Here is a 23,378-nt window from a genome sequence, read left to right on the forward strand (position 1 = left end):
CAGCACTTTTGGAATTATCTTCCATGAGTCATCCATTATAGAAGCTTTAGTGCCTTCACCCTCATTAGTACCTCATTGACTCCTATTTAATATTTGGACTACAAGTTTTCCACAAATTAAAAAAACTAAATAGAAAAAAAAGAAGAAATAAAAAGAAGTAAAAAAGAAAAGGAGATTTGTTCTTCTCCTTCATTTTCAATAATACTGAAAAGTTAACCGATAATATTAACCATGCCATTAACCGTTCTAACTGTAAATTCATTGCTTTAAGAAATGGTACCAATTTATTTAGCATAATCGCTCCCACTGTAAATTCTATATTATATTCTGACTGTTATGATTCAATGTGTGAACTTTCCACAACCTCTCATGCAGTATAAAACTTCCACATAAAAAAAAAAAAAAATATATATATATATATATATATATATATATATATATATATATATATATATATATATATATATATATATCTGCCATGACAAGCAGATTGCTAATCCTCATTATGCTTCTGCTCAGGTTTGCTAAAACATTCTCCTGATTGCTTACTGTGCTTTGCATGCTTTTAAATTTATACGATTGCTTACTCATTTGCATGACAATTAAACCCATTAGCAAAAGTTTAAGGCTTCTAACTCTGTGACCGCACTTGCGTGACAGATAGTGCTGCAGTATTATTACATCATCAAGGGGCTGAATCTCGTCTCTCATCGGTTGCATCACTTTATTGTCTATCAGACCTGTACCACATTTTTTTCTTTTTTTTTTTTTTTTTGCATCTAGCACAGATATTGCAAAGGCAGCAACCTTGAGCCCAGGTTGCTTCAGTTTTGGAAAATAAATGTGGGGGAATTCAAAGCTGGTTCGGATTATCAGCAACACTGCTGCAACAGCAGTGCCCAGGGCTGGTTTCCAGCTTTAGTGAGGAAAAGAGTGTGAGCCTGACCCTGCGCTTCAGACTCGAAGCTGCACAATACCAGCGCTTGACGTATCTGCACACCCACACAACGTGCCCCTAGCAGCTTCTGCTGAGGACATCAAACATGCTTTCCCTAGCAACAGTGCGACCTGTATCACTGAGATGCCTAGGCTTCACCCACGCAGGGCAAATATTCACTTACAAAAACAATCCAGTCATTAAGATGCACTGTAAATGGAAATGTTTAGTTAGGTATTAACAGGGCAGTCCACTTTTGACTCATTAAAATGACATTTTCTCGTTTAACCCTCATTGTGTGTATTCTATGGTCAAGTATCAAAACGCAGATAGATGTATTTGATGTATTTTAGGAAAAATTGAGCAGCAGTGATGCATCTTGGAAGAATATGCATACTTGTGAAATAATGTATTTTTGTATGTTTGCGCAGGCCAGGGGTTCTTAAAAGTTTAATAGGCAGGTACAGAAAGAAAGAAAGAAAGAAAGAAAGAAAGAAAGAAAGAAAGAAAGAAAGAAAGAAAGAAAGAAAGAAAGAAAGAGAAAGAGAGAAAGAAAGAAAGAAAAGAAAAACGGAAAGATCATGGACTTAGGCTATACTTCTGATGTTCATTAGAAATGAGCAAACAACCAAAGAAAATAAGAAAAAAAAAAAAAGAAATCCAAAATAATCCTGCAAGCTAATTTACAAATTTTAGCCATTTGATTCGTTCACATGATTGAAATAGACTGTTTTGTCCATTTTGCCTGTTTGCTTCAATGAATATGTAATAGAGCCTAACACACACAGGCTCTATACACACAGGTCAGGGCTACCAGATAGATAGAATTTAAATCTGCAATTTGATTTACCAGACCTGCAAGTCATTTTGAGAATGCTGATGTGGGCAAATGAATATGACACTAGGGCAGTATATCAAGTATTTAAAAAACATTTGTTTTTGTTGTTTTAATAATAATAATAATAATAATAATAATAATAATAATAATAATAATAATAATAATAATAACCTTCCCAAAATAATGAGCAATATTGCAGAAAGACAGGCATTGTGGCAGTGATGTTTAAAATTGTAAGATAGTATTTTTTCCAATTGTGTTTGGATTGAAATGATTGCATTGTTTCATGCAAGCTTTTGAAGTTTAGCAAAACAGTCTCATGGCGTTTCGTAATATAGTCACAAACTTCAATCTATTGATTTGTGTTCTTGGACATTAAAGTGTCACTCAGCATCAGGATCATTGGTGATGCAGACAGAAATACCAAAGGTAATCTTTTTCCCCCATTTTATTTAGTTAGTGTAAGGTTAAGGGTTATACTATAATAAATGTATAATAAATAAACGAGAGAATATATTTACTGTATTTTGACTGGAAGGAACCACTGACAATGGTTATAATAACAATTAACTTATTTAATATAAAGCAATGAAAACAAGGATTAAATCTCCTGCTTAAATGTTGAGTAATAAGATGAATGTATACTTTTACTTAATGTGTTGTATAGGTTTTATTTATGTCTGTACTTTGAGAGTCACTAACAGCTGGAACCAAATTCCTTGTGTGTCAACACACTTGGCCAATATACCTGATTGTGATTCTGAATAGCGCTTGAAGATTAAAAAATCAATAAGAAACAAGAAACGTGCCACCTTTGGTATCCAGTGTCAAAAGGAAAACTTTGGCGGAGGCACCAAAAATACCTACTGAAATACACTACATAGAAAGTCGTCCTCAGTGACACGAAAAAAAGAGTGAAATCCGTGTCTATGAACACGAATCAATAGATTACATTTTGTGACAATATCACAAAATGCAATTAAACTGGGCTGGGTTTAGACTCTGATGTTAAGGGTTAAAAGGAGTGTTTGGGACATGAGATCCAACTAATCAACAAATGATCCTATGCAGACGCTACAACTCCTTAGATAAAAAAGGAAAAAAGTTATTATCATTCATCTCATGTCAGTACAGAACTGTGAATATATGTGTATTAATATTACTTTGACCTTTAGACACCATTTTGGCCATTGACTAATAAGCCATAAACTTGCGGATTCATTTAACCAAGAGATGTCTAACTCTAGTTACACCTACTTCTGGTTAGAGTGATGATTATCTGTGTGAAAGTTTAACTCTGGCATCTTTGTCAAGTGAAAGACAGCTTGACGAAATTTGCTGGGTTTAAAAGAAATGCTTTTCTCAGCATCTGTCTATTAACAGGCAGAAGCAAGGTTTCAATCCTGTGGACTCATTAGATTCATTCATGCACCGTAATTACAGGATTAAACGTTTAGCTTACAGCTCAGATAGACACATATGGAAGCTCTATCCTTACTTCTGAGCAGGGGTGGAAATATCAGGGGAAGACGTTCTTACAGTACTTTAGTATATAGTTTACTGTAACATTATTTTTTTTTTTACAATATTTAAATCAAATTCAATTTAACTTAATTATTGTAAAATATATATCAGCTGTACATGAATTAAAATCAAAATGTGTACATTTGAATGTCCATCTGTTACAGTTATCTTACAAAAACTTGCTAGCTAGCTTACCACTGATGCTAGCAAGCAAATATCAACAGCATCTGAATGAGTTAGCTAGTTAGCTAGGGATTGTTTTCTTACTACATTACATTAGCAGTGATTTAATGTTTCATTACTACATTGCATTGCATTAGCAGTACTCATATAAGCGTGTTTTATGATATTTACACAATTACCGTAATTTCCGGACTATAAAGCGCACCCATATATAAGCCGCACCAACTGAATTTTACAAATATTTTTATTTTGAACATAAATAAGCCGCACCTGTCTATAAGTCTATTTCAGTCTACCCTGAAACTAATGACCTTTACACAGGCTTTAACAAAAGACATGTTACACACGGTGTAATGGGTGAAATATCTTGCGCTTCCTTTAAGAGCAGAGCGGTATTTTGGGAATAGCCTGGCACTGCATTTTTCCGCTATTACTGCATGTGTGGAGACCGAGGAATATGTCCTTATTATTTTCTGATGCTCATTTCTAAGTTTCTTTGACTAAACCGTAACGCTGTTGCCAAGAAAAATAAAAAAGCACGAGTTTTGGAAACCTGTCTGTGCTTATATGATTTCTGTTGTAACTGGAGTTAGCGAGCTCCTCCCTTCACCCAGACTCAACGCGTTACAACGGCTTGTATCTAAACAGTAGCCGACCAAGAAAGTCATTGTTCACTGTCTTTCTCCTTCCTTTCACAACTATTTCTCTCGAGAGTTTATCTTTTGGCATCGTCGTGCGTTTAAAAAAACTTTTTTTCTCCCGAAGCCGTGCAGCTCAGAACACAGGTGAGGTGCGTTTTTTCGTTTCCATTCGGAAATTTCATTGGTCTAATGTTATGGGGTTCAGTTTTTTGGCTTGAAGTTTGTGAAACCGGGAAAAACCCAGGAAAACTTCATAAAAAAAGCTGTGGGGTTCAAAAAGTGGGAAAAAAGTAGCGGCTTATAGTCCGAAAAATACGGTAGTTAAAAGTGACTTGATGTTCAAAGTCACTATTTTTTCTTTTTTTTAAAAAAAAAAACCCTGCTTTTCTGTCATGTTTACACGCTCTGCTGCAACTGTTCAACCATTTGTGAAGCCTAGCAATTAACAGCCAACTCTGTATTTGGTCTTATATGGCAGCCAAAAATTGTCCTTGCCACTCAGCAATGTCACTCACTTATAAATATTAACATTGTACCTAAAATAGGATTCTGACCCCATTTAATATCAGTGGAAATGCACATGGGAGCAGGGTTTAGCTACATAGGCCTGATTATGGGAAAAAAGTAAGGGTACTGTCACTTGGAAAAGATCCATCATTGCAAACTCCCACATTTATAATTTAGCATCCTAATGCATTTTCATAGCTTTTAGAGGTGGTTGATGTTATTTTTTTTCCACATAATAAGATGGTCATTGAGTGAAGTGGCTCCTCTGTATCCTAAAATCTTTTATAAATGGAATGGAGGTGTGGAAAATAAAAGCACATTGGAATTAGAGTTTCCTAAAAGTTTGACTTCCATTTACATCCATCTGGATCAGTAAAATCCTTCATAAACCGAGCTGCTGTCACAATGATGTGGCTTTATACTCCAGAAACTTCAATATCAACTCTTACCATTCTGTAAATACCTCAATGACATTGCCTACTCCTGTCAAGCCAGTTCACTCCATTAATTCAAGTCATTATTTCAGATTTACTGTACTTATGAGGCATAGGAAAGCACTTTTCATGAAAAATAAATCCACAAGAGCAGTGTAAGAGTCAGTTAATATATAGGTCAAATATCATTGATATACCATATAATAACACACTTCCTATACCCAGGCTGTCTCCAGGTATTCTTAAATTAGATTTAATACAGTTTCAGACCTTTTTTTCTCCCCAAGGCCACTAACAATTACCGTAATTTCCGGACTATAAAGCGCACCCTTATATAAGCCTCACCCACTGAAATCACCAGTAGTCTTTATTCCTGATGCCAGTCAATCCATAATGGCACTGGACACACACAAGTTCATAGGCTATACATATTTCTTCATGTCATTCCCGAGGTCTCATTATCTGAATGTTTATCAATGGCATCCGAGTGTATTGAGGTTCAGAGGTAAATCTGGCTACAGTTGGAGGATATACAGCTATTAAGGTGGTTTTAAAACAGAAAAAAAAAAAAATCCTCAGAATGTGCACATGTATGGTATCATATCAGAACAGGGGTTCTTGTGTTAGACTTGTAATACTTAGTTTGGACTGTTCACCATAAATTAAAGTCATTTTAAATCCCAACCAACCTGATGTGTTTTTTCCCTCAAAAAGCATTACATGAAAGATATCATTAAATGGTAGGAAAAGCATTGCAGTAAACTTTCTGTCTCTTTCCCTCAGTAACACTCTTGTTAAGAGTGGGAAACTCACACAATCTGTTTGTGTAACTTTTTTTTTTATTTTTTTATTGTATTTCACATGAATTATGCTGTTTGAAAGGCTATAATGCTTATTCTACCCCTATCAGCTACAATTCAAAGCTGTACATTGTGTTGAGTCAAACCACAGTGGCAGTTTATATAACAAAATCCAGCAAATTGAATCAGCTAGTATACCAGTTCACATATAAAACCATATGTGACAAAGTCTGAACTCGATGACACTTTGAATAATATGACTAAGCCTGCAATGATGCACAGGATTTTTAAAGAATAGCAACGTGACAGCCTGCACTAGGTAAAATGAGGCCCAGGGCTTCAGGGAAAAAAAACGCAAAGCAAAGCAAACAAGCCATGAAAATGACCAGCAGTCATGTGCAAAGACATCACTCTGGATCTCTGTCTCCTTCGACGCACTTGCGGCTGACTCTTGCCGAGCAAATCTCATAACAGATGGAAACAGGAACATCACACCTTTTGATTGATCGTGCTGAAGCAGTCATCAGAGCAGCGCTGATTAGGAAACACATGATGATTAATAACTGCGGGAGAGCTGCTTGTGCAATTTCACCAAGCGATTCCATAAAAACAAATAAGACACTTCTTTGGAGAACACCTCAAAACTAGACCTGGATTTATTGCTGTCATTAAATACATTTCTCTCAACCTTCAAATTCAAATACTATGTACTTCCCAAAAGTTTCACCCAGAGTCGGAACTCCAATATCATTTTAAATAAGTTGTACTAGCAAATATTGCTGACCTGGATCATTTTCTTTCATAGATGTATATTTAAGCAATTAATTATAGAAGTTATGTAGCTAGAGGTGAGCTTAAGGCACTAAGTGGGAAAATATGGAAGAAAATGAATAGCACCTAGGACATTTAACACAAAGCAAAATGTTATATGAGGTTAATTATTAAAGCAGCAATGAATTAATTATTATTTTTATTATTATTTAATATCACTTGCAAAGAGAAAAAAAAAAAAACTATATCCTTGTGAAAGTACTTGGACATCTGTCTTTTTTTTTGGACCATTAGTGGTTCTTTCTCAATCTCTTAGACCAAAGTTAGAGGCATTCAATTTTATAATTAAATGCGATACCCCTGTGCACAAAACCAGCTATATTAAGATATGTAAAAGTTGTGAAGCTTTGATGAAGTTGGTGAGAAGTGGCAGGGAAAAGGGAAACTTCTAACCTTTTTATCCATTAATGCAATTTGCCTGCGTTCTGACCGTGGTACCACAACGATTAAGCTTTCATCTCATCTCTGTCTGAAAGAATTAATGCAGCAGACCTTCAGTTTATCCAGCTAATTTCTTGCTAGCACAAATTCATCAAAATATGTAATTTATCTGCACTGTATTCTGGTTCTCTTCTGGATTGTTAGTATATTTATACTTTTATTGTTATTGTACACTGGACTTCTCATTATTAGGATGTTGAATTTGGTTAAAAAAAATTGTGAGGGGACAAACTGTTTTGTTTTTTTGCAGTTAAAAGTGTACGCATGTACATGTACATGTTCCTATTATTTGTTGTTTATAAGTACAAATTGTGCGACAACAATTCCAGAGCTCTCGCTGTCAAAAAGCCATCTACGACAACACATAATGCACACTAAAACAAACAAACCCAGCTGGAGGTCACAGAGGAATACTGAGTCCCTGCTGCTACTTTAATGTCCAGATTAAAGCAGATGACTAAAAGGCTACATCATAAGGCTGAAAACCATATTGTGCTCAATATAAAGCAATTATAAACATATAAGACACATAAGTCAAAACCACAGTGGTGCCAATAAATGGTTATTAACCAGTGGGTTTGTTGTTGAATCCATTTCTTTTTGAGGTGCGTGAAATAGAGCTTGGCCTTATGGGTTTCACATTGGTTCCCCAGCCTTGTACGAGAATGAAACAATTATGTTTTCCTAAAAGCTATGTAGTTACACCTGTGCCTTCTCTGGCTAAACTGAGTCAAACGTTCTAGCCCACAGGACCAGAGTGTAAGTGGAGTCTAACCATTTACTCATTTTTCTGAGGAAAGGAATTCAAATTGTAAGCATCATTTTTCTTAAAGCTGGCCAGAAGCAGATTAGGAATTGGCATGACATTTGATTCAGTTTTCTTTGATACAGTTATACAGACAAACAATGCTGTGTAAGGGGTATTTTTTTTATTTTTTCTTTTTTTTTTCTAAAAACAAATCAATGATTTGCCTCCAGCTTATTCTTTACCAACAAATAGAGCATTCTCATACAGCCTAAATACAGCTCAACCATTTCAGCAGTTCGTTGACAGTCCGTTGACAGTCACTAGTTAAGATATTGATCTATTGTCTAATTAAAGCACCATAGTCACCATAATGACACAGTGACCTTTAATTTACATAAGTTACATATTCTCAAGTGGTTTGAGAGAACAAATTAAGTCATTGGGGAAAAAATGAAATTATTGCCTATTGTAATAGAGTTTATAGTATTTATTCATTCATTCATTCATTTTCTCCCGCTTATCCGTAATTCGGGTAGCGGGGGCAGCAGTCTAAGCAGGCCCCCGCCTTCGACTGCTGCCCAATCCTCACAGCACCGTCCCTTACGGTCCCTCCTGCAGGTGGTGAGCCCACGGGAAGGCGGCCCCACGTCACTCCGACGTCACGGACCTTGATATTTCCCTCGTAAGGGACCCCCGGAGCATAGAGGGTTAAGGGCCTTGCTCAAGGGCCCAAGAGTGGCAGCTTGGCAATACCGGGGCTTGAACCCCAGACCTTTATAGTATTTAGTGTTTGACAATAAGTATTTTTTTATTTAATTACTGTGCTTAACTACATCTTTCAGCTGCATTTTATCACAGCATTTTCATTTTATTTCAACTCTGCTACATTTCATTCCTTGATATTTTAAAGTGAATACATGACGAATGAAGAAACTAGAAATGAGAGAGAGAGAGAGAGAGAGAGAGAGAGAGAGAGAGAGAGAGAGAGAGAGAGAGAGAGAGAGAGAGAAGGTTGGATGATGTGGAGATGGTGAAGCAGGAAGTAAGGAGGAAGTGAGAGCAGCTATTAAGAGGATGAGGAGTGGTAAATCGTTTGACCCAGATGACATAACAGTAAAAGCATGGAGATGTTTAGGAGAGATGGCAGTGGAGTTTTTAACAAGATTGTTTAACAAGATTCTGGATGGTGAGAGGATGCCTGAGGAATGGAGAAGGAGTTTGCTGGTACCGATTTTTAAGAATAAGGGAGATGTGCAGAAACTACAGAGAAATAAGGTTGACCAGTCACACCATGAAGTTATGGGAAAGAGTAGTTTTTCATGCTTTTCATGGTTTCATGCTGAGAAAGAGCACTACAGATGCAATATTTGCTTTGAGAATGTTGATGGAGTAGTATGATGAAGGAGTTGCATTGTGTGTTTGTGGATTTAGAGAAAGTTTAACTACAGGGTGGAGAGAGGAGTTGTGGTATTGTATTAGGAAGTCAGGTGTGTAAGAGAAGTATGTGAGGGTGGTGCAGGACATGTATGAGGACAATGTGACAACAGTAAAGTGTGCAATAGAAACAACAGACTGGTTTAAGGTGGAGGATGGACTGCATCAAGTATCGGCTCTGAGCCCTTTCCCCTTTGCAGTGGTGATAGACAGGTTGATGGACGAGGTCAGACAGGAGTCTCTTTGGACCATGATGTTTGCGGATGGTGTTGTTATTTGTGGTGAGAGTAGGGAGCAGGTTAAGAGGGGCCTTGAGAGGTGAAGGTATGTGCTGGAAAGAAGGGAAATGTAGGTCAGTAGGAGTAAGACAGACTACATGTGTGTGAATGAGAGAGGAAGGCCAGTGGAGTGGTGCGGTTGCAGGGAGAAGAGGTGGTAAAGGTGGATGAGTTTAAGTACCTGGGGTCAACAGTGCAAAGTAATGGAGAGTGTGTTAGAGAAGTGAAGAAAAAAGTGCAGGCAGGGTGGAGAAGAGTGATAGCAGGAGTGATTTGTAAAAAAAGAGTATCTGTAAGAGTGAAAGGAAAATTATATAGGACTGTGGTAAAACCTGCTATGTTGTATGGTTTAGAGATAGTGGCATTAAGTAAAAGACAGGAGGTGGAGGTAGCAGAGCTGAAGATGTTGAGATTTTTATTGGCAGTGACAAAGATGGACAGTATTAAAAAAAAACTTGTTTATTAGAGGGCCAGCGCATGTAAGACATTGTGGAGACAAGGTGAGAGAGGCGAGATTGAGATGGTTTGGACATGTGCAGAGGAGGGACATGGGGTATATCGGTAGGAGAATGCTGAGGATGGAGCCACCAGGAAGGAGGAAAAGAGGAAGGCCAAGGAGGCGGTTTATGGATGTGGAGAGGGAGGACATGAGGTAGTTGGTTTGAAAGAGGCAGATGTAGAGGACAGGGGAGTATGGAGACGGATGATCCGTAACGGGAGCAGCCAAAAGAAGAAGAAGAAAGAAATTCAAATACATGATCCTGAGAAACCAGTGATCCTGTTCCGCTCTTATTTATGAACCACCCTGTTTTACCTGTTGCATTATTTCTGGATGGACTTCTTTTCAACAGGAAACATGATGATGGTTTTACATGACCAGCCCAAAGTTCAATCAGGTTGCTGTGGAGGGCTAAAGTCAAGAAGATGGATTTGGACTGTCATTAATATAGACAGTCTGCGACAGTGGCTTTAGGCTACAATTCCCATGAACAGTTTTGCATTCAAGTGTCTATCTGTGAACAGTTGAAAACTGAGGATTGATTTACTTTTGAGTCTGGTTCTTCTCAAGGGTTTTTCCTTATACCATGTCAGGAAGTATTTCCTTGCCACTATTGCTTGCTCATAGGGATAAACTTAGGAACTAATTCATGATGCTAAAGTTTATTTTCACAACCTCATTATTTCTGTAAAGTTGCTTTAAGACAATGTCTATTGTAATAACACAATACAAATAAGATCGAATTGAATTGGTGGTAAATGAGAGTCAAGAGTAAGGGAACACACTGTAAGTCTGCAATAATAGAAACCCTTTTTTAAAGGTATTATGTGCAGTAGAGTGGAACATTAAATTGCATCAATTGTACAAATATAGTTTCTTATAGATCAGCACTTCTACTGATCTTAAGTACATTCAAAACCAAGTATTTTTCGTGCTTTTTTTTAAAGTAGAAATATAAAAGGAGTTTTACTAGAGTTACTTTTACATTTACTGGAGTCATTTTTAAGCAAAGTATTTGTACGGTTAATTTAATAAGGAATAGTGCATTGAAAGTGATTTCTAATATAGAAACAAGGACACCACCAAATAGTGGAAGAAAAAAAGAAATTAAAATAAAAAGATTTAATACAAGTCTTGATTGGTTTACCAATAACGTCTATACCAAAACTATTGTCTGACTATAAGGTTAGAACTTACTAGGGTAGTTCTATGATATTGCCTCAGTGATGTAACATGGGGGGTAGCAGAGATGAGCATTGTAATTACTTAGTGCTCAGAATCCTTTCCTGATTCGCTGACTGTTTGTCAGCTCGGCTCGCTTGGCTTTTCCTGAGAAAGCTATGCGTTCTGACAGGCTGCCAGCCAGACTTCAGCATGAGTTAGTTAACTGGGGAATGAACAGCAATTGTAGTGCTACACCATCTCACTTAACACCATGCCTCTTAGCTCTGTAATGGAGAAGGCATCAAAAGGAGTTGCTAAAAAAAAAGCAGCTGGAAGTGTTGAAAAACTTCGTTTAGAGTTCTGCGCTTGAGCCATTTGAACAATATGTTCAATGTTACAATAATGACGTTCTGTTAATGTTTCACAATGTGACGATGTTAGTAAGAAAGAAAATCTTGTCTGCTTTTAGGCAAAAAAAAAAGTAGAACAAACCCATTAGCTGTGCATCACAAAGAGCCTGTGAAAGGAAAATGCAGACATGTTCAATGAAATGACGTCATTTTTCCACTTTCTTTGTTCACTCTGCTGGGATACAAAGACCATGCACAAGCTGTTGTATATTCTCTTTAGCATCAGATCAAAGGATACCATGCATCTTGCTGGTAGGAGGAAGACTTCCAGGTGCAGAAAATTGTTAGACAGTGGAGGAAGTAAATAGATAAGCTTAACTAATAGGCATTGGCTTGAAAGGTCGCAGGTTCTAGTAATCTGGATTTGAGAGGGGATGCCAACGTACACATTCATTATAATAAATCTTGGTACACCTTTATCTGCTTTGTCCTAGCTTATTGTGAATCCAAAGCTTATTTCAGGAACATAGGTGTAAGCCTGGAATACACCATGAATGGGACTTCATCAAAAATCACCATGAGCATGCAGTCATATGGTCATTCACAAAAACAGGGGCAATATTTCAGTAGGTCCACTTCCGACATGATTTTGTGCCATTTGAGAAAGCTTGAAGACCCAGAGGAAACCCACCTGAACATATAGAAAAAATGCACATTCTTTATCCCAACTCCTTAATGTTAATGTTAGCTTAGTGGTTAAGGCTTTGGGTTACTGATCAGAAGTTTGGGGGTTCATGTCCCAGTATTGTCAAGCAGTCACTCTTGAGCCTTTGAGCAAGGATCTTAACCCTCTGTGCTTCAGAGTTGCAGTATCATGGCTGACCCTGCCTAATGCCCACAGATTTACAAAACTGGGATATGCAAAGAAATATCTTTACTGTGCTGCAATGTCCACCCAATAAATGGGAACAGGTATTCTAAACCACTTCACTGCTATGCAGTCCAACCAAAATGATAAACGAATCTGTATTTTCAAACCATTGATATAAAAATCATTCAAAACATAAGTGCATCACTCATTACAGAAAATATCTTATTTTATTTCAAATATCAGATTTCTCCACCTGGTCATGCTAACACCCAAAAGAAAATAACATATCATGCCATAATGTCACAGTGTGGCTCCAGGTGACACATTTTTAGATACTATTTGAACAAATCCTGTGTAAAAAATGTTATCGTTTGTTCTCAAACATCTATTTTACCGACCAAGATCCAGCCTTAAAGTCAGTTTAAAAAAAATCATGGCCGAAAAAAAGATCCCCGTTAGTGCACTTATCAGCACAAGTCACAAGCAGAGAGATGTTATCACTAAAGAAAGTGCCATGATATCACATGACATGAAGCAGTACTTGAAAAACAGTCAGTCACAGCAAGAGGTCTTTTTTTATCCTTGGGTAGGTTGTAGGATAGCAATACCTGCTCAAGTCCTTTAGACTAAAAGCAAATAAAAGCTATTTAAGTATCTATCTATCTATCTATCTATCTATCTATCTATCTATCTATCTATCTATCTATCTATCTATCTATCTATCTATCTATCTATCTATCAAATAATAATAATAATAATAAGGATTTTAAAGAAACAATCGCTCAACCACTTGTCCAGTCTATACAAAAGACATTTTTTTAATTGACATTAGTACAGCAGATATGAATGCAGGTAGCTTTTCTCTTTTCACACATCTCTCAGATGCAACCTATTCTACCCTCTGGCATCATTTCCATGAACTGTTAATCAGTATCTGCCCCTGCAGTTTTTTCATCACCCTGTCATTCATGGTCTTGTTGAAATGTCAGGTTGAAGTTTTTTTTTTTTTTTTTTTTTTTTTTTGGCCAAAGATGTTATGTTAAAGTTGAAGCCCTAAACTTGGCATGCTTTAGAGAGTTAAGCAAACCAGTCTTGCAGTTTTTGAACATGCTGGAGTTCCCTTTGGATACTATGCTGCACCATGGATTTTCACTTTCCAGTTTAGCTCCGAAATGCTCTGTTTTGTGAGCACCCAGAAAATAATATGCCATTCCTAGACCTAAACATTAACAGAATTAACTTCTTCCATTATTTGAGATACAGAAGCTCGTGTGTTGGATCGGATACAGGGGCCAACTTTCACTCCCCACGTGCATCAATGAGCCTCGTCCACCCAAGACCCTGTCGCCGGTTTAACACTGTTCCTTCCTTGAACCACTTTTAATAGATAAAGACCACTGCAGACCGGGAACATTACGTAAAGCCTTTGTTATGTTTCCACAAGGATAGATTTAATTAACAAATGTGTGCATTATGGCAGATTTCAATGTTTGATTTGAGACTTGGTGCGTCAGTACAACAAAAGTTTAGTGATTCAAAATTATCTTTGTGTTTGTCTCTGCCAATAAACAGTTCCTGACTACATAGCTTATAATATAAACATGCTACAAAATGGTTGCTTTTCTTTTATTTAATCTACCAGTTCTAAATAGAAATCCAAGTATTTCTCATTGGCAAATAACTGTCATGCAGATTGTAGATGGACTATTTTTAGGATTATTATAAACCAGCTATGTTTAAACTCAGATATCTTCTACAAAATTTGAGTTTGAATCGCAAAATTCATATTTTTTAATTCTGTGTTGAGTAACTGAACATATACCATGCAGGTTGTATGCGTAAACACTGATCAAGATGTTCAAAATATCTGCATGGACAGTTAAAAGAGACCAAAACCATTTTATTCAACTTTGACTCAAATATCTCTGCACTGCAAGCTTAATTTCCGAAAGTGTCATGTTTTTCATAAACACAGCTTTTTCTTCACAGTTCAGTTCTTGGGTTTAAAATTTCTTAGCAGAAGAAATTTATCAAATTTCATAGTTCTTATGGGATTCAAAAGCATCCATGGAAGAAAAACATTACAGAATAATCATACCAGGTACAGTGGCTCGTTTCGGTAAAATGGTGATGGCTCCCACTGCTGCATCCTCGAGGCCATGAATTGGGCTGTTCTTCGCCCCCCAGCTGTCAGATCCAATCCATAAGAAATGCCCCACTTGGTCTGCTCTTTTACTGGCATTAAGCATCTCCCTGCAAAAATATGCACACAGTCAGGAGAAATGTGAAAAGGCCCCACTATTCCGATGGCATGACATACATTTCAGTCAAGATATTGATTGACATGCACAATTCATAATGCAACTCTAAACTTTTGTAGTTTGCAAATTGGTTTGACAATTGGTTTTGATTATCTGTTTACAAGATTGAGAATTTGGTCGGAGACTATAAAATCAGTCAGATTATTTCCTTTCTCTGTAATGAGACTGCAGTAAGGTTGCCAGTAAACGAAAGGCTTACCGAATGTCTTCATCATAAGCAAACATAATCACTGCTCGGGCTTGACGGGTGTCAAGAAGCAGCCGGATAATCTTGTCGAAATCAGCTTGCTTGCGGTCGTGTGGAATCTTCAGGGACTGAGCAATGCATATTCCACCTGGACAGAAAAAAAGAATTCAGTGATGGCAGTTAGGTTTTGGGATTTTATTAGTGTAAATTGTAAAGGTTTTTTTGCCACTTTATTAGAAAGGCAAAGTCGACAGATTAAAATATATATATATATATATATATATATATATATATATATATATATATATATATATATATATATATATATATATATATATATATACTTATATTTATATATATATAAAATTTTCAAATAGCGTTCCTGAACATCAAATTGTGAAGACTTTAAATATCATCCACAGTACAAAGTAACAAAAGTTTTAGAAAATCTGGAAAAATCTCTGTGTACAAGGTACAGTGGCAAAAATCAATATTGGATGCTTATGATCTTCTGGCCCTCAGATGGCACTGCATTAAATCAGAGAAACACCTCCAGAAATCATTGACTGTGAACACAGTTCGTTGTGTCATCCACAAATACAGGTTAAAGCTTTATCATGCAAAGAGGAAGCCATATGTATAAATATGAAATGCCACCATCTCATGTGGGCCAAAGCTAAAAAGCTATTTTAAATGGACTGAAAGAAAAATAGAATACTGTTCTATAGTCAGAATTAAAAGTTTAAATTCTTTTTGGAAACCAGGAACACTTTGTCCCCTGGACTAAAGAGGAAATGAACAATTCAGCCTATTATAAGAATATTACCAGCCATTTACCAACTGAAATCATTCGATGCATCATGAAATGAAAAATATGACAAAAAAGACCCAGGATTGTTAAGCAGCGAGAATCCTGTATCATAACTGGGACACCATTCCTCTATCAAAATTCCAGCAACTGGTTGTTTAAAAAATAAAGACTGTTATTACAAGAGGAGGGGATGCTTCACAGCGGTAAAAATGGCCCTGTCCTGACTTCTGTAACTACAAGATGTGTTACAGCTATCAAATTCAAAACTACCCTTATTTTTCACCTTTGAATGGTATTTCCTCAGTTTAAACATTTTATCATTTTTTTTTTATGTTTTATTGTGAATATAATCCGTGTTTTTAGATTCTATTTTTGTATATGGTCATATATTAGTTCTTTATATTAATATTAAGTAAACTAGTAAAGTTAATGCCAGACTGTTCTTTTATTTTGTAATTGCAAACTAGTAGCCAAGGTTGATGTTAGGGTAGCTAACACTGAGGGTAAACGATAAATTGAGGTAAGTTTTGCACACTCCATTTTTACCAATAACGTCTAGAAGCAAAGGAGGTTTTGGTAATTTTGTTGACTTTGTTGTGTTTGGTCCTTTGGCTTGTAGAAAATCGATGGAAGCCACAGTCACATCAAGTCTATATGTATAAAGAGATAACAAACCAGGCCAGTGTTTGATGCTCAACCATTGAGTTGGACTATCAATGTTAACTACTACTTTGCTTAATTACGCCTGCACTTTGATTGTCATTGATTCAGAATTGTCCAGCTGTTTTATATGACTCCAAGCACTACTATTTGGCACATGAAGATTTTAGCTTCTGTCGCAGCAGTAGCACTTTTTTTACACGCATGGACTCAGAAAATTGAAAATGCAATAAAGCAAAAAAAATGCATAAAATAAATCAAGCTATAAAAGTTTGGCCTGGCTCATGCAGCTTCTTGGCTGTTTGGAAGAGTTTGGCAGGACTCCCACACATTCTTCACAGTTAAAGTCTTTACTTTACATGTTCACATTCCCATTATTCCAGATATGCCCGGAGAAATGTAATTTTTTTTCCAGTCACTATGTAGAGGAAAGGAAATACTTGTTGGTTGGGGTCAGTCCATACCTTTGTAATTCTCATACAACAAAGCTGTTGAAGCAGAAATGGATGAGAAGTCAGATTGGGGATGCACTAGAAGACTGATGCACGACTAACAGATATAATTTAATAGCTGCTCATCAGAAAGCTTGAGGTATTACTGGAAAGGAGGCAGAGAAGTGGAAGCAGAGATCTGATAGTGTATTGTTAGACTAGTAGATGTAAGTGCAGGAAGTGATAGAAATACAATCAGACTACTGTGACAGCAAGTTCTAAAGATTCAGACATACAAAAAAAAAAATGTGGTACCAATCATGTCTAAAAAAACATGGCAGGGCTTGGGGTCACTGAATGACATCATATTAGTTTTACTGCTCTGAATAAAGACAAGAAAAGTGAGAAGTCCAATTCCTTCAAATGCCACTATGATTAAATTGGTCTGTCAACTAATGTTAACCGGCCAATTAAATTCGTCCTGAAGCATGTCAGACTGAACTGTGCTTGACTAAATTGCCATCGACAGGCCCTGCAGATAGCAATTATAATTAATCCTGCAATGGTGCTGAATTCTTTCCATGACTCCCACTCACAAAGCATTGCGCCTTGACAACATATGAAAAGGTGAGTCATCAAAGCAAATCAAGTGTCATTATCCACACAGGTGTGCAGAAAATAGGCTAAACCGGCTATTTTTTCATGCATATTTTATGCTTAGAGACAGTTCAAAAAGTTCTAATAAGTTATATGTTCCTGTGAACTACAAACTTTGGGTAACGTCAAACTTAATGGGGCTTATGGGTAGACATTTCTTTTTTTTTTTTTTTTTTTTTTTTTTTTTTGATGCTGACATAAAAGCTGAGGCAGCTGATTCTTTGATGTTATAACAAGTGACTTTGTACCTCAGTATACTACTGGATCATGATGTATCATATCATAGATAAAAACCAAGAGCTTGAGTTTTCCTTGCAACTTTTCAAATTATTGAGAAACTGTTCAGAACACAAAACCTGTGAGGAAAAACGCAGGTAGAACTTTATTCCTAATTTGACAGTTGGAGACTCTTCTTAAATGAAATGTAAACATCTCTATTTCAGTAATTACCAGATTAGTGTACCAGCCAGTTGGATGCTGCTTTGAATATAACATACGGCTTATTTACTACTCAAAAAAACATTGAACATTTCTTTGTTTTTCTATCATTGAACATTTAAAGGCTATGGCATGGAGGATTTGGTGTTTTATATATATAATGATTTCAGATGTTAGGGTAATTTATGAGTTGCTCGGGAGCACCTTCAACTGACTGACTTCAGCTGACTGTATTAGACTGTTAAAAGGACATTACTCATAATCATACACTCTGGTGACAATGATATTTCTCACTCTCCGGTGTTTGTAATGTTTTTTAATGATTTATAATTGCACTCTTGGGTCTGGTTCCTCTCAAGATTTCTTTCTTATACTATCTAAGGGAGGGTTTTTTTTTTGCCACAGTTGCCCTAGGCTTGCTATTTAGTGATAAACACAATGACAATGTCCATTGTGAAAAGCTATAGAAACCGCTAATGTATTAACCAGCCAGAATCAAAGATTTAAAAATACTAATGTATAAGATGAAAAAAACAAATAATAAAAACTTCTCCAGGTTATGTATGTAACCATGGTTCCCCTAGGGAACGAGACGCTGCATTAGAAATGCTTTGGGAACACCTCTGCTTTGTCTACACTCTGAATCATGTGTATAATCAGTCCAGTGGAAAGCTCTGCATCACCGGCGGGGTGACGTCATGACCAGGAAGCTTAAAAGCACATGGAGTGAAACCAGTGCCAGCTTCTGAAAAAAGAAGGAAGCGGTGCAGGGATGCAGGCAGTGTGGCATAGAGACGCAGTGTCTTGTTCCCTCTGGGAACCAAGGTTACATAGGTAACCTGGAGACATTCCCCTTCAGGAACGAGAGTCCAATCAAGCCAGACTGACCAATTCCTGTCAAGTGTGGACAGGCACAGCTAGGGTGAAGAACAGAGGGGGCCAGGAGTGGCACTGAGGTCGAGGCTATATAACCTGACAAAGGTCAGCGGGGTGGACCAGCTTGCAGCATTGCAAATGGCCTGGAGGGGAACTCTGGAGTACAAGGCCTTAGGGGTGCTACCACACTTCGAGTGGACTGTGCTCTGACCCCGAAGGGAGCTAGACTACTCATAAAAGGAAGAAATAGCATCCACAATCCATCTGCTGAGCTTTTGCTTATTTGCAGGGAGACCTGTCCTCAGAAGGCCATAGCAGATGAATAGCTACTTCAATTCCTCCACAGTGCTCACACTGGGAACTGGAGCTTCTTCTGGTCTGGGGCCTGAAATGGAAGAAGAGAGAATGCCTGGAGCCTAATAGGTTGGGGGATGAACAAGGGTATTATAGGGACATACCATGATCTAGGGTAGAGGAGGGCACTGGCCAGGCCTGGGGTAAACTCCAGGAAAGAAGGGACCACAGAAAGGGCCTGAAGGTCCCCTACTCTCTTGAGAGAGGAGATGGCCAAGAGGAACACAGTCTTAACTGTGAAGAACCTCACAGGTACTTCGGTCAGAGGCTCAAAGGGAGGCTCTGACAGGGCCTTCAAAACAATAGCCAAGTCCCATGTGGACACTCAAGGTCGCACCGAAGGCCTCAGACTCCGGGTGCCGCAAAGAAAGCGTATCACCAATGGGTTCTTACCCAGCGACCTTGAGGCAAACGACATCCTTGTGGAGGAAGCTCTGGATTAAAGACTGGTCTCTACCACCTCGGTGGAGAGACCAGCAGCTAGGAAACATGCCCCTTTAGGGGCCACAGCCATAGCCTCCACCGCTCTGGGCGGGGGTGTATTATTGTGCCCCTTGCCTGAGATCCAAAATCCCTCCTGGGTGGAAGCTACTAGGGAGGGTGTTCGACAAGGGCTACTAGGTACTAGGTTTGGTGGACAAACAGACCAAATAATTGTAACATTAATTCCATTACCGGTAATTCTTAAACTTAATTAAAATATTTATGGTAAATTATAAGCCGTTATAATTACTCACAATTATTTCCCTTTTTGTAAGCTAAATTCACTACAAGAGCGTGGACAACGCAGAGGCATCCCAACGCGTTTCTAACGCAGCTCGAGTTCCTGAAGGAGAACTAAATTGACCAGAGTGATACAATTTATAAAAAAAAGTTTACTAAAAGTTATTTTTATTTTAGTTGATAAGCTAGCAGTGGGGGTTGAAGTAAACAACATTTATATTTAAGAAAAAGTACAAATCCTCTGCTTAAATATTACTTCAGTTAAAGGAAATGTCTTCGGTTACATTTCTACTTAAGGGTAAGTTCTTGCTTCTGAATGTACTTAAGTATTAATAGAAAATGTACTGAGCTATAAGAACTATACTTGAATAATGAATGCAGTTCAGCGCTGCTTTCTTCTTCACATCAAACATTTTCAATGAGAGTTTTCTGTAGTTACAAACCTGCAGTGAGGGAACCCTAACTTTAATGTAACCCTAACACATTTTCTAACCAGAACCATGGGTTTAGGCTTGTTGTGCTGTGACAAGTTCACTATTTTAATGCAATTTATAACGTTTTCTTCAACGTAACAAGGAACGGCATGATATTTCTTTTTCTAAATTGCAGTGAAGTAAAAGTTTGCCAAGATATAAAAAACCTGAGAAAGTACATCAAAATTCTTTACAGTCCACCACTACACGCTAGCACACAACAACGTTGTAAGCATGATGATGCTTACATTTCTTTAATAAATTGATTTTCTCATAGGGAAACTACACTACCCACCATTCCCTGCTCATCACATGATCTGGTCACACATTCCTTAATTACTTTCACTTCTGCCTCATTATGTCTTGTTAGCACCAATATTTATGTTCTAGTTTTCTAGTCTTACTCTCAAGCTTTTTTTTGTTGTGTTTTGTAGTTTCTTTTTTTTTTTTTTGCCACAGTCTTACTGTTAAAGTCTGTATGGTTCCCCGTAACAAGATCCAAATCTTGTTCTGTATGTATTTTTAGGCCGCTTATCTCAAAGGGTTTGTCATCTGTCAGCCAAAGAATCATTGAAAATCTTTCAAACAGGTTTATGTCCGATGTCATGAATGTATGTAATGTATTTATATATGTAATGTAGCTTCACGAAACCTCAGTATCCTCAGTACTAAAACCCATACATACTTTTATATGATCTTATATTTCATGGAAGGTTTTTTTTTCCCCTTGATGAACCATCGTGCATTGCAATCTTCATAACAATTGAGTCAGCAGGGCTTCGTATTCAAAACCGAAACATAATTTGTAATACAAGCACATGCGCGGAATTAATCTGAAGCTCCTTTGATACGAGAATGAAAGCCATATCCAGTCTTTAGACACTTTCACGGCTATCATTTTCCACTACATAAAAACATGACCTGACAAAGTTAAAAGCTTTGGAAACAGCCGTCCGATATTTTACAGGGCCATTACCCCCTATTTATCTCCTTAATGTAGGGTGTCACCTAAGGGTTCTGGCTATTCATAGCAAGTGCATAGACTTGTCCTGGGTTTAAATTCCCAGTCTAACACTGTCTGAGATGACCACAATGATCCTGAGCTTTAATCCTAGAATGAGAATTATGACTTGGGTTCTTTTCACGATGTCAGTGCTACAATAGCAAAATGAAGTACTGGAGGTGGCTGGCAAAATTTATTCAACCTATTAAAAATTTCTATATTTGGAGTTAAAATGGGTTTATTTAGGATTTTATTTGAATGAGTCAGCACAAAACAGCCCATGATATTTGCAAGAAAAAGATATGATTGCATCAGCATTTATCACTGTTGCTTAGAAACCAAATAAATTCGCTTTGGTGCAATCAGCTACCATTAGAATTTAGACCTGGTTACAAATCTAAGCAATAAACAAAGCTTCATAAAAATTGATGAGTGACAAAAAAAAAAAAAAAAACAGGAAAAGTGCCATTCAGTGTTCGGTGGTTATAAATTTGAAAAAAATCTTTTTGTATTAAACCCACAAATTGCAATTAAATTAAATTTTGGGAATTGGAACAAATATATTTAGAGGAACTTGTCCACCAAACGTGACCAGTTTAGAATGGCATTAGTCAGAGATGCAATGTACTGTATCTGGACTATTTTGTGTATTCATGACATATAGTCCAATTTAAGTCTATTTTAGTTGCTCTGCCACAAAAAAAAAAAAAAAGGTCCAAAAGGCGTGAATACGCATGCATGTCGCTTATTAATTTGTATACATGTTGGATGATTGGTCGGTTTAAGGAGATAAATATGGAACAGTGCAACAGTTCTAAACGAAAACTGACAAATGTTGTTGGTGTCATCGTTAAAGAATATGTTTTGAATGAAACGTAGAGAAAAGAAAAAAAACAGGCTGTTCAAAAAAGAAAATGCACTACAGCAATGCCAGATTAATAGTAAAGCTGCAGCGCTTGTCACTTGCACACCTTAGTGTATTTGTCATATCAGGGTCAGCCATGTGTAAACAGCTTTAGTCTACGAAAGGTTGCTGCCACGCGCTCTTCTGGGAAAAGTAACAGATGGGCCTAATTCAATAAAGCACTTAGAACAAGCAAAACAGTTTTGCTGGAAAATAGTAAGGCATGAGGGATCGAGAAACTCAAAATAACTTATGACAATAATCATTAGATCTTAGAACTTAGCTTAAGTGCTTTGTGTCATTGCTTTTTTTCCTGATTTATTGCTGGCCGTCATCAAGTGATAGGGAACACGGTACGGTCTAATGTACTTCCTTCAAGCATTTCAGAGATTGACGCACACATAAAAGACCACAGACGATAACTCACCATTTGACTGTTTATCTAAATGAGACAGACTCGGCTGCTCCGTTAATGCTATCTCTTCTGTGCAAAGCGATTCGCAGATTGTCAGGATAATCCTACCAAAGAAGAGTAGTTGATGGAATGGAAATGGAATATACTGTAATTCTGACTCATAAAATCGCTTGTATTTGCATTTTCCCCTTAATAAAAGCAGGCCATTTCGCATAACCACAGATCTGAGGGCAGCATTGCACAGTAATGTGAATCCAATCTGCCAGCGCATACTCATTCTTTTACCGCTTTCAGATGAGATCTCGAAATCTCATATAGAAAAGAGACAAGCAGGTTTTAATATATAATTATGGAGTGCCTCCTAATTGGCCATGTAGAGGCTGTTGATGTATCGACTTCCCATCGCCGGGCTTTGGAAGTGATCAGAGGCACTCAGTGAAATAAATGTTTGAAATCTGAAGTGCTTCCCGTTATTATGGAGGTAATTTATGCTTCGGGATTGCAAAGAGCTCGTCACACTCAAATGAAAACATGGGAATGAAGAGAACGCAGATGCATCTCCATCCAATAAGAGACGTTCAGCAGCGCTATTTCAACACATAAAGAAATTCAATTTTTCTGATGGTTGAATCAAGATATTTATAT

The 23,378-nt window shown here is 37.3% G+C and overlaps 1 protein-coding gene across 3 annotated transcripts in view; it reads right to left on the reverse strand.

Moving 5' to 3' along the window:
- Positions 1-23,378, reverse strand: part of grm7 (glutamate metabotropic receptor 7) — a 223,175-nt gene that overhangs the window by 91,331 nt on the left and 108,466 nt on the right. For all 3 annotated transcript variants that reach the window (XR_014532301.1, XM_083534429.1, XM_083534430.1), the window contains exons 3-4: positions 15,001-15,136; positions 14,579-14,733 (exon numbers count right to left, since the gene is read on the reverse strand). Coding sequence is in view for 2 of the 3 variants with exons in the window: in XM_083534429.1 (XP_083390555.1) it covers positions 14,579-14,733; positions 15,001-15,136 (291 nt within the window). In the remaining variant the exon portion in view is untranslated. The remainder of the gene's footprint in view (positions 1-14,578; positions 14,734-15,000; positions 15,137-23,378) is intronic.

Source organism: Silurus aristotelis (genome assembly GCF_946808225.1).
Source record: "Silurus aristotelis genome assembly, chromosome: 28".
Classification (NCBI taxonomy): domain Eukaryota; kingdom Metazoa; phylum Chordata; class Actinopteri; order Siluriformes; family Siluridae; genus Silurus; species Silurus aristotelis.